This window comes from Catharus ustulatus, chromosome 8, assembly GCF_009819885.2.
Source record: "Catharus ustulatus isolate bCatUst1 chromosome 8, bCatUst1.pri.v2, whole genome shotgun sequence".
NCBI lineage: Eukaryota > Metazoa > Chordata > Aves > Passeriformes > Turdidae > Catharus > Catharus ustulatus.
Window position 1 is genome coordinate 13256913 of NC_046228.1, and position 13603 is coordinate 13270515.

General features: G+C 38.2%; 1 protein-coding gene across 6 annotated transcripts in view; it reads left to right on the plus strand.

The window, feature by feature from the left end:
- BTRC (beta-transducin repeat containing E3 ubiquitin protein ligase) overlaps positions 1-13603 on the plus strand; it is a 112438-nt gene that overhangs the window by 15711 nt on the left and 83124 nt on the right. For 3 of the 6 annotated variants that reach the window (XM_033065607.1, XM_033065610.1, XM_033065608.1), the window contains exons 2-3: positions 907-975; positions 11519-11626. The exons of 1 other annotated variant lie outside the window; for it this stretch is intronic. In XM_033065607.1, the coding sequence (XP_032921498.1) occupies positions 907-975; positions 11519-11626 (177 nt within the window). The remainder of the gene's footprint in view (positions 1-906; positions 976-11518; positions 11627-13603) is intronic. 2 more of the 6 variants (XM_033065611.1, XM_033065609.2) reach the window with 2 other exon arrangements.

A 13603-nucleotide genomic window follows, 5' to 3' on the forward strand; every position in this document is an offset into this window, starting at 1 on the left:
GGGCACACATCTGGTTGGAGAGGAAGTACTGTGAGTTAAGAAAAGGATTGTGAAGTAGTTTCTGGGAGTAAGAAAAATCTCTGGATTTGGTGTTTGTGGATGTTCTGTCTGGTCCTCTTGTTTAGATGTGATTTTAATTTCTAAGCATCTCTTTTTTTGGGGAGGGGGGAACACTTGAATCCACTTGAATGTGGGAGTATATTTGAACTACAAATAAATGTCGTGCTAGGCAGTGTTTTGGGGTTTGTTGCATACTTTTTCCTAGCTGTAAGTTATGCTGTATATGTTTTGTGTTTCTGGAGCAATTTGATGTCTTGCCTTTTCTTCAATCCAATAAAGCATGAAAACAGTAAATGGGGGGGAGATTATATTTGTCTGTTGATTTGAGGCATAATTTATGGCTGTGTGTAAGTATTATAACCTGTTACCCTGGTATTAAGGCTGCACCTCTTAAGGAATTTTCTGTCATCTCTTCATGTTGTCCAGTGTCTGGTCTGACCATGTTGAGGATGGTGACTGTGTAAACACTCATAATTGACTACTGCTGTTTTGACACCATCTGCTTTTTATGTAGTGTCAAAAGCATTAATGACCATTAGTCTTTGCTACTGCAGCCACCACAGAGGCTGTGCTTATCCAAGCTCATTTTTGTGGAAATTTAAAGAATTACCTGTATATACTGAACTGAAATGTAAAATGGTGGAAAACATAAAAATTGTGAGTTTATTAAAAAAGTGTTCTTAAAGCAGCTGATATCAGAGCAGTAAACAAGAACTATTCTGGGGACTAAACCTTCATGTGTGGCTTTAAAAAATCTGCATTGTTTAAAATGCTCCAGAATTTAGACTTAGGTTAGCTAGGTCCCAGTGTAAAAGGAGGTCTCTCTTTATGTCTATTCTCTCCTAGCCCCGAATACACATGCCAAAAGATGGATTTCAGCTTATATCTTCTGGATACCAAGCATGGCTAAAGCAGGTTGGACTGTATTATTGTTATTCATCTCATGTGAGGGACCGTGTTGGACACCTGTGCTTGTCTCATTAGTGAAGTACATAAATGAGGGTGTAATGAAGTTACAGTGCCATGTTAGCTGATACCCCTCATAGCCATCACTGTTTTGTGTTTATGCATGCTGTGTTTGTATAACATTTTCTCACCAGTCTGATGAATGTGCACTTCCTGTAAATAAAAGTTCAAAATGCAGTCACCTGGAAGCGAAGAGGGTCAGAGACTGAAAACGAATCTACAACAACAGCTTGAATTACAGAATTAAAATGGGCCTTCAAACACAAAGCTGCATGGTGGTGGTGCTGGTAATAATGGGGAGGCCACTGGGTTAAAACTCAAGAGAATTGTATCTAGCATCTAATTCAGATCTGCCTGGGTGAATCAAGTATGGACACTTACTCACATCACATAACAATTGTGCAGTTTGACACAGTCTGACACTGTGGGGAGTCCCCACTCGGAAGTGGCCTAGTGCTATATTACTCTGGCTATTATTAAAGGCCAGGCTTTAGATGTCTCAGCAGTCTGCCTCTAGCAATTGCTGTCAGCTTTTCACTTTTGTGAGTGAAAAATCCCCCTTCAGAAAAAATAGCTTAATTTACAAATGGCCTGTACGGATCTCTTCTCTGATGAACATACATATATGATGAATCCTGTGTCCTTGAGAATACATGGCTTAAAGTTGCTGTTTCTGTAGAAAGCCAGAATGTGTTGTTATGGCAACAAAAACTGGAAATATGAAAACAGCACAGATAAGCTGCATCCTGTTGTCATGGCAACTGCAGTTGTGAAATGACAGAACATGGTGATGAAGGGATCTTCAAGGTGGTACAGTGAGCCCAACATAAACAAAGAGCCAAGTCACTTGAACAAAGTGTGAGAATGAAAAGCTGCATCAGCAAATCCCCTTAAAACATGAGAGTTTCATTGAAGGTGCTAACAGGATGGTTTTGATTGTTTCCAGTTTTGTGTCAGTATCTTACAAGCAGTAGGTAGTAACTTGCTTGTGCAAGCTGCTTACTGCTGTCAACTTACATTGACTTCTGTGAAACTGAGCAGAACTTGAAGACCTATTAGAAGATGGGCATCAAGTCTTGTATTTGCAAACCATTTCTTTGAAAAAGTGATGTGCTGCAAGGGTGAAGTGTACTTTGGAGCTTCTTTCCGAGACACTGTTTCTCTCTCTCTCAAGTCCACTCTTGTGAAGGTCAGCTGGGACACTGAAGCTTATGTTTTCTTGATTTAAACTTTGCTGAGCCGGAGGCAAGGTGTCTCAGAGGAATCTCAACTCTGCAATTATTGTCTCACAGAGCTCAAGTTTGTTGACCTATGGGGCATGGCATCAGTTTCTGTTTCTAATGTGGGTTGGGAGAACAATAGGAAGAGGGTTGTGTGGCTGTTCTGTTTTCCTTTTACTTCTGAGGCAGACAGACCAGCCTTATAATACCAGTGATCTGATGCAGGTGGGATATATGCTTTTTGCACTCTGAAAAATACCAAGGGGGTAAAAAACCTAAAATGCACAGTAAAATTTCCAAGGAGGCTTAACACTAGGCATCCTCAAATAATAGAACTTGCACTTTTTGAAAAATACATTTTTGTAAGCATGCTTTCCCTTTGATTTTTAGTTTATTGATGTTAGTTCTAATGTCTATCTCAATCTTCTTACTCCTTGATCCAAGGAAAAGTTATAAACCTCTGCTTGTCATCAGCAGACACTGTTGTAGAAATAGCTTTGCTATTCCAATTTCGTGCTGTGATTTCACCACAGGAAGTGTAAGGGTAAGGCAGTTGATAGAAAGGCTGGGAAGAGTTTTCATGAGAAGCAGAGAGGTTAAATTTTTTTGAGGTGGGTTTGATTTTTATATAGGATATCTGTCAAAGGTACTATCTGTAGGATTCCTTAAAACTATGTCTTGAAAAGAAAGCCAATTTTGATGTATGTAAAAGCATAATCTACATATGCATCCAGATGGAATAGGGGCTGTGCATCAGGTTTATTCTCCTGTTGTCTGTATTTTTAACAGGATCCTAACTTAATGTTTTTTTTTCCCTCAGCATGGCTGAGTATTGATCTGCTGCCTGACTTATACAGAATGTGAGAAGTATCCCAGTAACACATTATATTAATGTGGACTAAAAGCAGTTTATATTACAGATGAGGTGGAGGAAGATGGAGTTCTGCAAGACTGGATACATACTATAAATATCCATAAAACTGACAATTTTATCTAAAACCGGTGCTGGCTGCATTTGCGTATTTTCAGCCTTCTTAAGCTGGAGATAATAGTTGAACACTACCTGAGCATGGGTTGCCCACACTGATGTCATTACCCTCTGCCCTTTAATGGCAGGTTTTATATTTAATGTGCTGCAATGGAGAGTTGTATTGTGTCCTTATGTGGGCTAGAGGAAATACAATACTGATGGCCAGAAATACATATTGCTTTAAGACTGGCATTTTGAGTAACCTGCATTGTTCTCTTTACTCTCGCTCTTTCCTGTTTAGGTGTTTGTCTTTTTGTAGAAGATACTGTTGGTTCATTCAGCCTTGATCTTCATTTAAGCTTGTGACTTGCTAGCAGTCTGTAACATCCCATCACCTAGATGCTGACCCTTTGGAGACAAGCCACAATTGACTTCTGAAGGGAGAAAGGGAGGGAATGTTTGTGTATAAATACAGTCAATAGACATGTCATTTTAATTCCTGTATTATATGGACCCTTTCTGTAATTTAAGCTAAACTATGGAACTAGGCAAGTTAAGCTAATTAGGTAAAACACTTATAAAACATTATTTTGATTACATAAATGGGGAAGTAAAAGTATCATTTTAGGTGGCTTCTGAAATATGGTAATTCAGACTTAAAGCTAATGCCTCCCTTTTTCATAGCATTGTGAGCAAGTATGCATCATGTAGGATATGTAATGTAATGCACTCATCTGAGCCTTTCTGCCTCCCACTGTCTTTTTGTAGTAGAATTTTTAAAGCCAAGTTATAAACCTGTAAATGTGTTTTATGCTGGAAATTCTTGGTGATACCTTAACTAGATTGGTACCAGCAAAGGCCAGTATAATCAAAACAAGGCACTTCAGATATTAATGGCCTGCACTTCAGTCAAGTCAGCTGGAAAAGAAAGTGTAAAAACCAGGACTGTGGTGAAATCAGGATTTTTCTGCTAGAATTGCACTTTGCTGAGAGAAAAATGAAATTATTCTGGATATATTTTAGATTTGTGATTTTGTCATTTAGCATCTTTTACTTAACTGCTAAAATGTCTATTTTCAGTGGATCCATATGCTTTTTAAAATTCACATACTAACTCCTTGGGTGGAAAGTTGAAATAAGATTTCTTTCTGCAGTTCATTTATTAATACTTGGCACCCATATAGTACATTATGTCCTCAAAGTGCCGTGCAGGCATATCAGTTATCCTTGAAACACTTGTGTGGTAGGTGCATAACAATAACTCAGAGATTTTATGGAATTAAATAAAGCTCGAGATGAGGGAAAAATCTAATGAAACTTCCGTTTCATCTCTCCACCAATGTAGGTTTTTTCTCTGCAGTTTGTGTCATGAAAATAGAAGTTCTAGAAATATTCCAAGATGAAGAGGTTTCAACACATTGCTTAGGATGCTGTGTTACTCTGCCCAAACTCACGAGGAATTGTTTGGAATTGATCAGGCTTTAGACACAGAATTATAGAATCATTAAGATTGGATGATATTTCTAAAATCATCTGACATAATGGAGCTTAGTAGCAACTGTGTTTTCTTGCTTGCCAAAGAGCCAAGTGCACTTTGTCTTGTGAGATCTCCATTTTAAGCCTTAACATAGTTTCATACTTTAGACCTTGGTGAGATTGCTTTTTGTAAGTTTGGTGTTGTTTAAAGAAGCACACACAAGTCTCTGCAGTTTTACTCCTTAAAGAAGGGTATGGCACCTGAATCTTAAAGTTCTGCAACTGCACTGGTTTATATATACCAGCTTTATGCATTAAGGAGCTATAATTATGAAAGCATTAGTATTATCATGTTCAGATGTGATCCATACAATTTTCCTCAAGCACTTGGCAAATTAGGATCTTGTACACCTTATAGATGGAAGTCAGCCCCTTGCTGGGGCAGGTAATTTCTGTTGGCTTGAAATCACAAGGTTGAGCTCCAGTTACTGCTCTTTGGGGAAAACATTTCTTCACAAACATTTACCTAAAAGCTGTGATTTGATCCTCCCAGATCCTACTCAGGTAAGTTATTATTTTGATAATCTGAATACATAAATCCTTTTCCATGTGCCTTATCTTTGATATTTAAAAGTAGTTAGTGAACTGGAGTATCTTGTAAAAAGTTACTGTTAGCTAGGGAGTTACCAGAAGATTAGAGAAGCGTTTGCATAATATGTATGTTAAGGAAAATTTACTGAGCAATTACATGCAAAGTGGGTGGCTGAAGGAAAAAGAACCCTTTACAGCACTTGGAGCTCTGTGTGCACAGCAGAGCTGGCAGAATGTACTAACACCCTGAGGGTGAAAGGGAAAACTGCTGCTCTGAAGTCAGTGATCTGTACCAGCGTAAGAAGTCCAGTATTACCTATGTTTGGAATTTAGGAAGACCATTATAATTGAATCCTAGTAGCACGTTTCAGCCTCTGATTTGTGGGACCTAATTGTTTGAAGTCAGAGAGCTTGGTTGTCCCAGAAATAAAACGCTCAGCTTTCCCAAAGTGAAATGATGGTTTGCTTGATTTGCAGTTTGTGAAAAATGGTCCAAGGGTGTTTAATGAGATAGCTCAGCTTTTGTTATGGCAAAACAGGAGCACAAACCACTTGGAATCATCCCCATACATGCTTGTGATAATGTGACCAAGTTGTCTGAATGTAATAGAAGGTGAGGAATTGTGGAAGGCACTGGTTGTGACAGCAACCGCGTCTGGCCCTTCGTGATTCTGGTGCAATATGTGCAGCTAGAAGATGTGACAGTTGCTGGGCTGGTTGAGCCCTGCAAGATCCTTTTCATGGTCACACTCCAAGGATTACTACAGTTGCCTCTTTATTTTTATAAATTAATTTTCTTACTGTGGAAAGACTTTCAAGAAAAACTGCCAGTGACAAAGTCAGAATTCTCTGGTTATAAGTGTGGAAAACTGGTCCATGATGCAAGGAGTTGCACATTTTCACTGTATGGCTTTGACTATTGTTTTTTTGTTTTAATTAAGACTTACAGCTTTTAATGTTTTTCTTATTTTCAAATGAAAACAGGCAAAAAACTTTCTCCAAAAGTTATGAAAGTATTAATTTGCTCTGAGACATGCTAGTCTCTTTGGTAAGTTCATAATTGGGCAGAATTTTTTTTAAATGCATATTCTTGTCTCTCAGGTATATAACTACTTCATAACTGGTAAATCTGTATTCATATGTTAGGGTTTTTAAAGGCATATTATTTACACAATTCACTTGAATGGCTCCTTTGAAAGCTGTGTGGCTCTCTCATGTAATTATGTATTTAGTATGCCTTGCATACATTGTTGGGATAGGGGGAAAGAAAAAAAAAACCAAGCCCCACAAAATCTACTGAAATAAATAATAAAATAATATTCTCATTCTGATCTGGCAGCTTTTTTTAGAAGTTGTATTATATACTTTTTTCCCCCCAGATAATAAGAGCTACCGAAGCTAAAAAATGAAATATATATGGCAGGTTTTTTTATGTGAAAGTATACAAGAGATACCTTTTCATTTTTATGTGTATGTGAGAGGGCAAAATAATGGAAAGTGGACCAGAGAAAATATCCAAAATAATTTTTAGACAGAAGTAAATTACTGAAATTGTTATTAAGTTTTGTGAGACCAACATATGTAATGTAAACAGCAGCTGCCTTATCTGATGTTTCATGCAATGTGTTGCATTCTGTGGTGACAGGAATAGTGCAGACTGAATACAATGTGAAAGTGATGTATGTTATATTTTTGGCCTTGGCTTAGTTAAGTATGTGGCCAAAAAAAGTATAAGAGGAACTGAGTGAGATTGAAAGATATTGAGGTTTGTTCTCCTATTTTTTGTTGTGTGTGATAAAAATAATTCTGAATATTAGGAATCCCAATAAGATGTGAGCATGTGTTTGATAAAGGATTAAAATTCCTTAGGCACATTTCCTGACAATTAGGTTTTATAGAGCATGCAGGAAACAGTAGTGTGAAAGAGACTTTCAGGGAGAATTGTTCTTGCCAGCCACCCCATATTTGCTTTCTGAAGTGGTGATCTGTCTCTCCACATCAAGCTCACATCTGGTTTACATACTTCTAATACCCTTCAGAGCATCCCTTATGTTCTATCTGCTCCAGTTTGGGTGGTAGAATTTCTAGGACTTACTTCCCCCTCATGTGTTGGTTTTTGTAGGAGTTAGAAATTGGTATTGGCTTATATTTAGAGTTCACCTGCATAAAACACTGGATGCTGTACCTGAAGGGAAATAATTCTGAACTAAGGAAGGACTGAAATAGATATGGTTAGCATCTGAAATTAATCTTATGTGTACAGTACACAAACACCAGCCCTTGGGGAGAAAACTGGGTTTCCTCTTTGGCTTTGTCACTAACTTGTGAAGATGTACAGAAGTATATTAGGCTGCCTGTAAACTGCACAGGTTATCACAAAGTTCAGTACATGGTTCATATGGAGCAGGTAATACCTACTATTTTAAAATGTGCCACAATTAGAGACAGTCATCTGTGCTACTGTCTAATTAATTTCTCTGAAGTGACTAGAAAGAAAATATCCTTTTGTTTTATTTTCTTTTTGGTCATTCTTGTTTTACAGTGAGCTCAGTGTAGTCAGTTTATGCTTTCTTACCTGTGCACTATAGTTGTGAACTTAGTAGTCCAAGAACTTTTTTTTCCGCTGTGTAGAGCCACTTAGTTTTACAGGACAAGGTGATACATTTCTGACCTGTAACACAATTTGCTAAAACTGTGTTAGTTACCCCTGGTATATTGTATTTGCTGAAGGACTAGAAGAGAACAAATTTGATAAGAAAAACCCAGTCTGAAATGGTAATGTATAATCTTGTAATGTAGTAGCAAATAAAGTAAATAACCAATTTTTAGCGCTGGCAAAAATTTAGCCATTGAGTGTGTATTGAAATTTGTCTTTAGGACATCAGATAATTGGAAGAGAGGGTAGACTATTAGAGGCAGAACATTTGATGTAGTCAAGAAATGTTCTTGCAATATAATTACAAGAATAATTGAATAGGTTAAAATACATCTTCCCTTCAGCTCATGGTTACTGTCCACTCAGTTCAGGCAGTGGTTGTGAATGCTTCCAGCCTATTTTAATTCAAAGTGAGGCAAACCCATTTTAATCACCAGTGGAGCAGGTGGAACCAGCCTTTGTCAGAAAGGAGGATGCTAGTCTTGTTTGAAACCGTTCTCCCTGTATTTATTTAGTGGGGAAATATATTTCAGAGTTCAGGGAGTGGGATTTTAAAATCAATTGGAAAAAGAAATTGGGTTTTTCATCAAGTAATTCCCTATTTTATGCCACTCAATGTGTATTAAAGATGCTTAGCTTTTCTAAATAAAAAGCTTTGCATCTCAGGGTCTGAAAGTTGTGCAGACATCCGAAGTATTAATGCAGTTAGGAGAGTAAAGAGATTGCTGCATCCTGGCCCAGTACTTAGCAAGCAATACCAGCATTCCCATTTGGCTCTAGCCCAAGCACTGTGCCTCCGTATCTTTGTTTTGATGAATCGATGTAGATTGACTTGAGTTCAGGAGAGGATTTTGTCAGTCAGCTTTCAAGTCATGAACATTGAGGCCAGTCCCTTGTTTGTGGAGCTGACAGTACAAAAGTGAGTGTTTGACACGTGGCTTGCTCAGTGCATGGGGATAGAGGCTGTTGGGATTTTTCAGAGATCAGCCTCTAAATGAAGTTGTTCTGTTGGGTCACTCATCTGATTTACACACAAGCTGTTTCTATTGAAGCACCTGGGGCCTTTTGTTCAGGCTTGTGAATAAGCCTCTTTCAGTCACCAGCAGTAATTTAGTGTCTCTGCTTCCTTCAATAGGTAAAAGGCAAGTACGGGAGTGACATTTCCTTCCACACTCTGCAACTTCATGCTTATATTTTTAAGATAGGTAACATAACTGTATCACCAATGTAGATTTTGTTATATACTGGAACATAAATCATCTAAGGTATTGGTAGGTTTTTTTACTTTGTACTTCATAACTCTGGAACAATACTAAGTGGCAGGAGTGCATGGGTGAGGAATGGTGTCGTCTGTTGGACAGAGAGCTCTGCAGAATAGCCCTTCAATGCTTTCCTTTGTTATTGTGGCAATTATAGAGGAAGACATTTCATTGCCTTGTAAGTTCCTTGGCACAATAGAGTGCCCTGCCTGCAGATTGTAATGACTCTGACTTGAGCTGTAATCTCACCTAAACCTTGAGTCAACTTAAGCTTGCCTTTCCACTGACAGAGTGCTTCTCATTTTTCCTGCCTCTGTACCTTTCCATGCTTCAGTCAGTACAAATATTTAAAGTAACTTCTTTTTTTTGCTTGTCAGTCAGTTTTAATAGCAATCAGTTCTTTGAGTTCATTATCACAGCATGAAAATTTGAGCCAGCCCAAGGGATGGGAAAGCTTGAGTATATGGAATAAATGATAGCTTTAAGTCTTGGATAATGCTGTATGAAAAAAAAAAATCATCTCATATTTATTTTGTATTATGTTATGAATCCTGGGATGGGTAATGGTAAGCAGCTGATGCTTACCTAGTGAATTTGCTCTGCATCATCAGAGGCACTATGTAGTGAATTTCCTGTTACTCTGAAGTTCTTGGAGAATAATAAACAACTTCGATTTAAATAAATAAAACTGGTTAACCATGTTTAACCATGGATGTCCATTTAATGTGTGAATTTTTAAAAAAAAGTTACTGTTCACAGCAGCTTTCAGTAGCTGTAATGATGCATATTACATTGCAAAGAAAAGATTGCTGGCATTTGGAAGGTTTTTTATATGTGGGAGTGTTTGGGAGGTTAGAATGGTGGACAAGGAAGTATGGCTCACTTTTGTAGCTTGTTACAATACTGTGGTTGTAATTTTTTTGGCTTCAGGGGGGCATTATGTACAAGTTCATGTGATATGTAATGAATACGATGATGTATTGAAATTCTCGAGTTTCAGTGTGTTTGTAAAGGGAAGATTTGTTTGTTTGGGGTTTTTTTTAAAGGAAAATGCAGTGAGAAATATATTTTAAGGTGTCATAAACTTCTATTGAGAACATTTCTACAGGTTATATTCCCCAGCAGTCTCTAAATACTATTTCTGGAACAGCAGTGTAAATTGCAACAAAGTACAGCAAAGAATGTGGTGACAGACAAGGTTAATCTCTGTGTCTGTCTGCACAGGACCAGATTAGGGATGTTGGTGATCACCTTTCTGCTCATTCAAAGATGGGTTATGTTGCTCTTACATACTCATTTAGTGCAAGATTGCGCAAGGATTTCTAGCCCTCTCAAGAGCAGGAAGAAACGGTGGCTCAGAAGGCAGCTGTCATTTCATACCCATTCCAGCTGCCCTTTCCACTCAAATTTCCTCCCATTCCCTCCCCCTCTATTGAAAAAAAAAGAAAAAAAGCAGGGGCAGGATTGCAAAAAAGAAGAGTATGAGGTTTAAAATCTGTAGCAGCTAATCTATCACATCCTTCAGTTTTCATGGCTATCTGCCAATTTAAAATACACTTGTTTTTTCCTGCTTTGCCAGTAATTAGACAAATGCAGTAGTGCTTATGGCATCAAAAACTCTGTGTCTGGTAAAAGCAATTGCTATCATAATGCATCCCTAAATTTAATAGTAGTGGTGTAAAATGAATAAGCAGCTCTCTATTTCAAGGGGTAATGGCTTTAACTATCAAAATGGCTAGTATTTTCCTTGATTGGCTGCTTTGACTCCTTTTTTGTATTTCTGTTTGTAGGAACTGGATAAATTCATTATAACAATTGTATTTTATTTAACAAACAACAAGGCAAGCAGAAGCAGGAAACTCTTATAAAATGTCACCAAATTCCTATTCACCTTGGCTCATAGGTTTTTTCTTTTATCTCATTTACAGACAAAACACAAACCTTTTCTTTCCCTGCAAGTATTACACTTATAGTTGTAATTTACTTTTCTGCTTTCCTTGCAAAATTGCTTGCCTTGTGTTCTGCCTGGAGCATTGCTGTGGATGGAGAAGAGGTCTGATTAATTGGAAAGAAACTTTTTATTTCTGGGAAAATTCAACACGTTGTGGAAAATTAATCAAAATTTACTTTCTTGATCCATAGGCTTTTTTCTTGCTACTATGACATCTGTAAAGCTTCTCTCAAGGAAAAGATGCTCCAGCAGTTAATGCTCTCTTAAAGGGCAGTTGTGTTGATGCCATTTGGCTAAGCCTTAAAGTTCCTGTAATCTGTGCCATCGTGTCTCACACAGTCCCATCTCATAGTTGTCCTTTCTCTGCAGTGCTCTATGCCCAGATCTCTGTGGCTGGGCTGCTCCAGCCTGGCGGACAGCATGCCCTCGCTGCGATGCCTGTATAACCCAGGGACTGGCGCACTCCCAGCTTTCCAGGTACTTTCTGTCTCTCCCCACTCCTTTTCTCTCCATCTGTGTGCGTGTGCATCTCCTTTACTTGCCTGCTTGACCTCTATTTATTCTGGTTCATACTTTATGCCTCTCCTCTGTCATTCTGATCTCTGGTATTTTAACCCATCTTGTATAGATTCAGGGCAGCTGGGGCATTTCCATTTACCTTGATGTAATTATTTTATCTAAATTGGCCTGATACCATCATCTTTTTCATTGGCTTTAAATTATGTCAAAAAGACACCACTTAGTTATATCTGGCAAACCACATCCATTGCACAGTCTCTAATCTGGCTATACTGGCTATTTGCAATTCGCCTCCTATCTAAATATTTTGTGTGCCACTTAAAGGACTGAGAGGGTGAGTTCATTGCCATGATGATAATTGATGCCAGCAATTCTTTACTGCTGCTTTGTTAGCAGGAGTCTGGACATTTTGACTGTAGAAAATTATTGTCCAAGTAAGCTGTCAGTCAAAAGGCAAATAAAGGAAACCTTTTTTTTTTTACCCTTTGATCTCTGATTTGTTAGATTTAGGCTTTTCTCTGTCATGAGTCAGCTTTCTGCCTAACAAGTTTGTTCAGACCCTTTGGGTGACCAGTGAATCTTAAAAAATGCAGCCATTCTCCTGTGGGTAGAGAGTAAGACAAGTGCTGGGTGACCATCAAGAAGCCTAGACAAAGCTCTCAAGATCATTGCAAGCATTTTTGATGACATATGGGCATAACAGCGAAGACTGAGCTCCAGAGATGTTATATTCACATTGGAAACTCAGGTATTTTATGAACTGCAGTGACTGGGGGACTTTAAGGAGTATCTCTGTAGAGAGCACATTTATTTGAGTTTATTGTGGCATGAACATTTACTTCAAAGTTTATGCTGCTAGATTATGCTACTGCAGGCCTAACCTGTGGCAAAGAGTTTTATCTACCAGCATCTTTCAAAACCAGATAAAAAGAATAGGCCAGAATCTTTCTGAAATTTTCACTTGTTTTGGGGTAAGTTCATTATGCGCCTCTAAAGGAAAGCATGCAAAGATTATTTTAAGTTTTACTTCTTGCTCCCAGAGCTAGGATAGTGCTGTGGAAATAATCCTCTTAGTCCCAGAGGAGGCTTAAGTGTCTTGCATCATTTTGCTGCAACTCTTTTTGCTGACACAGCAGTAGCACTGATGGACTCTGGAAGGTGTCCTGCCAGGCCTCCTTTGCTGAACCAAGCTTTTAGTAAAGCTTTTCGTGGGGGAGGGGGAAACATGACTTTTTATTAGTCTAAGAGGACTCTAGAGACAACAGGCAGAGTTTATACTCCTAATCCTGATTTGCATAATTTGACTAAATCGGATGGGCCTAATTTTTGGGCTTTTGGCTGCTGAATAAACCTCAGATCTCCTTAAGCTTAGCAATATATGGAAAGTAATTTATGAACTCAAATTGAGACTTCTTCCTTTCTACTTGAATTATTTTTGATTACTTAAAATAGGCATTTATTACAAAGGGAAAGAGAAATTAATTTATTTTAGCTTTAGATGTCCTTTCTAATGATAGATATGAACAATAATTGTTCTGTTAATGTAGTGCATTGATATTTGGGGTCAACTGAGTTAGCTGCACAGCCATTAATTGTGTTGGGATCCTGGTAGGACTGACACATTTCTGCAGATTTTGAGAGACATTTCCATGTGTATTTAGTGATTTGGAATTGCCATCTGAAATGGTGGACTGGTACTCTTCACTGAACTCTGACTGGTGTGTTAAGGAACACGTTTACTGCCAGTTGAGAGAGAAACCACACTGACAGCAATAGCTTCTGCAGCACTGAGTCATCCACATTTCAGTCCATTTTTTTCAATGGGTTCTGATTGATCCTCATTAGCTTGCATGGTTTGAAGAAAACTCCCCTCTGAGGCATGGCTTCTGCATTTTGCAGTGCAGAAGGGAGTGGTTTGGAGCCTGCTTGAAGCAG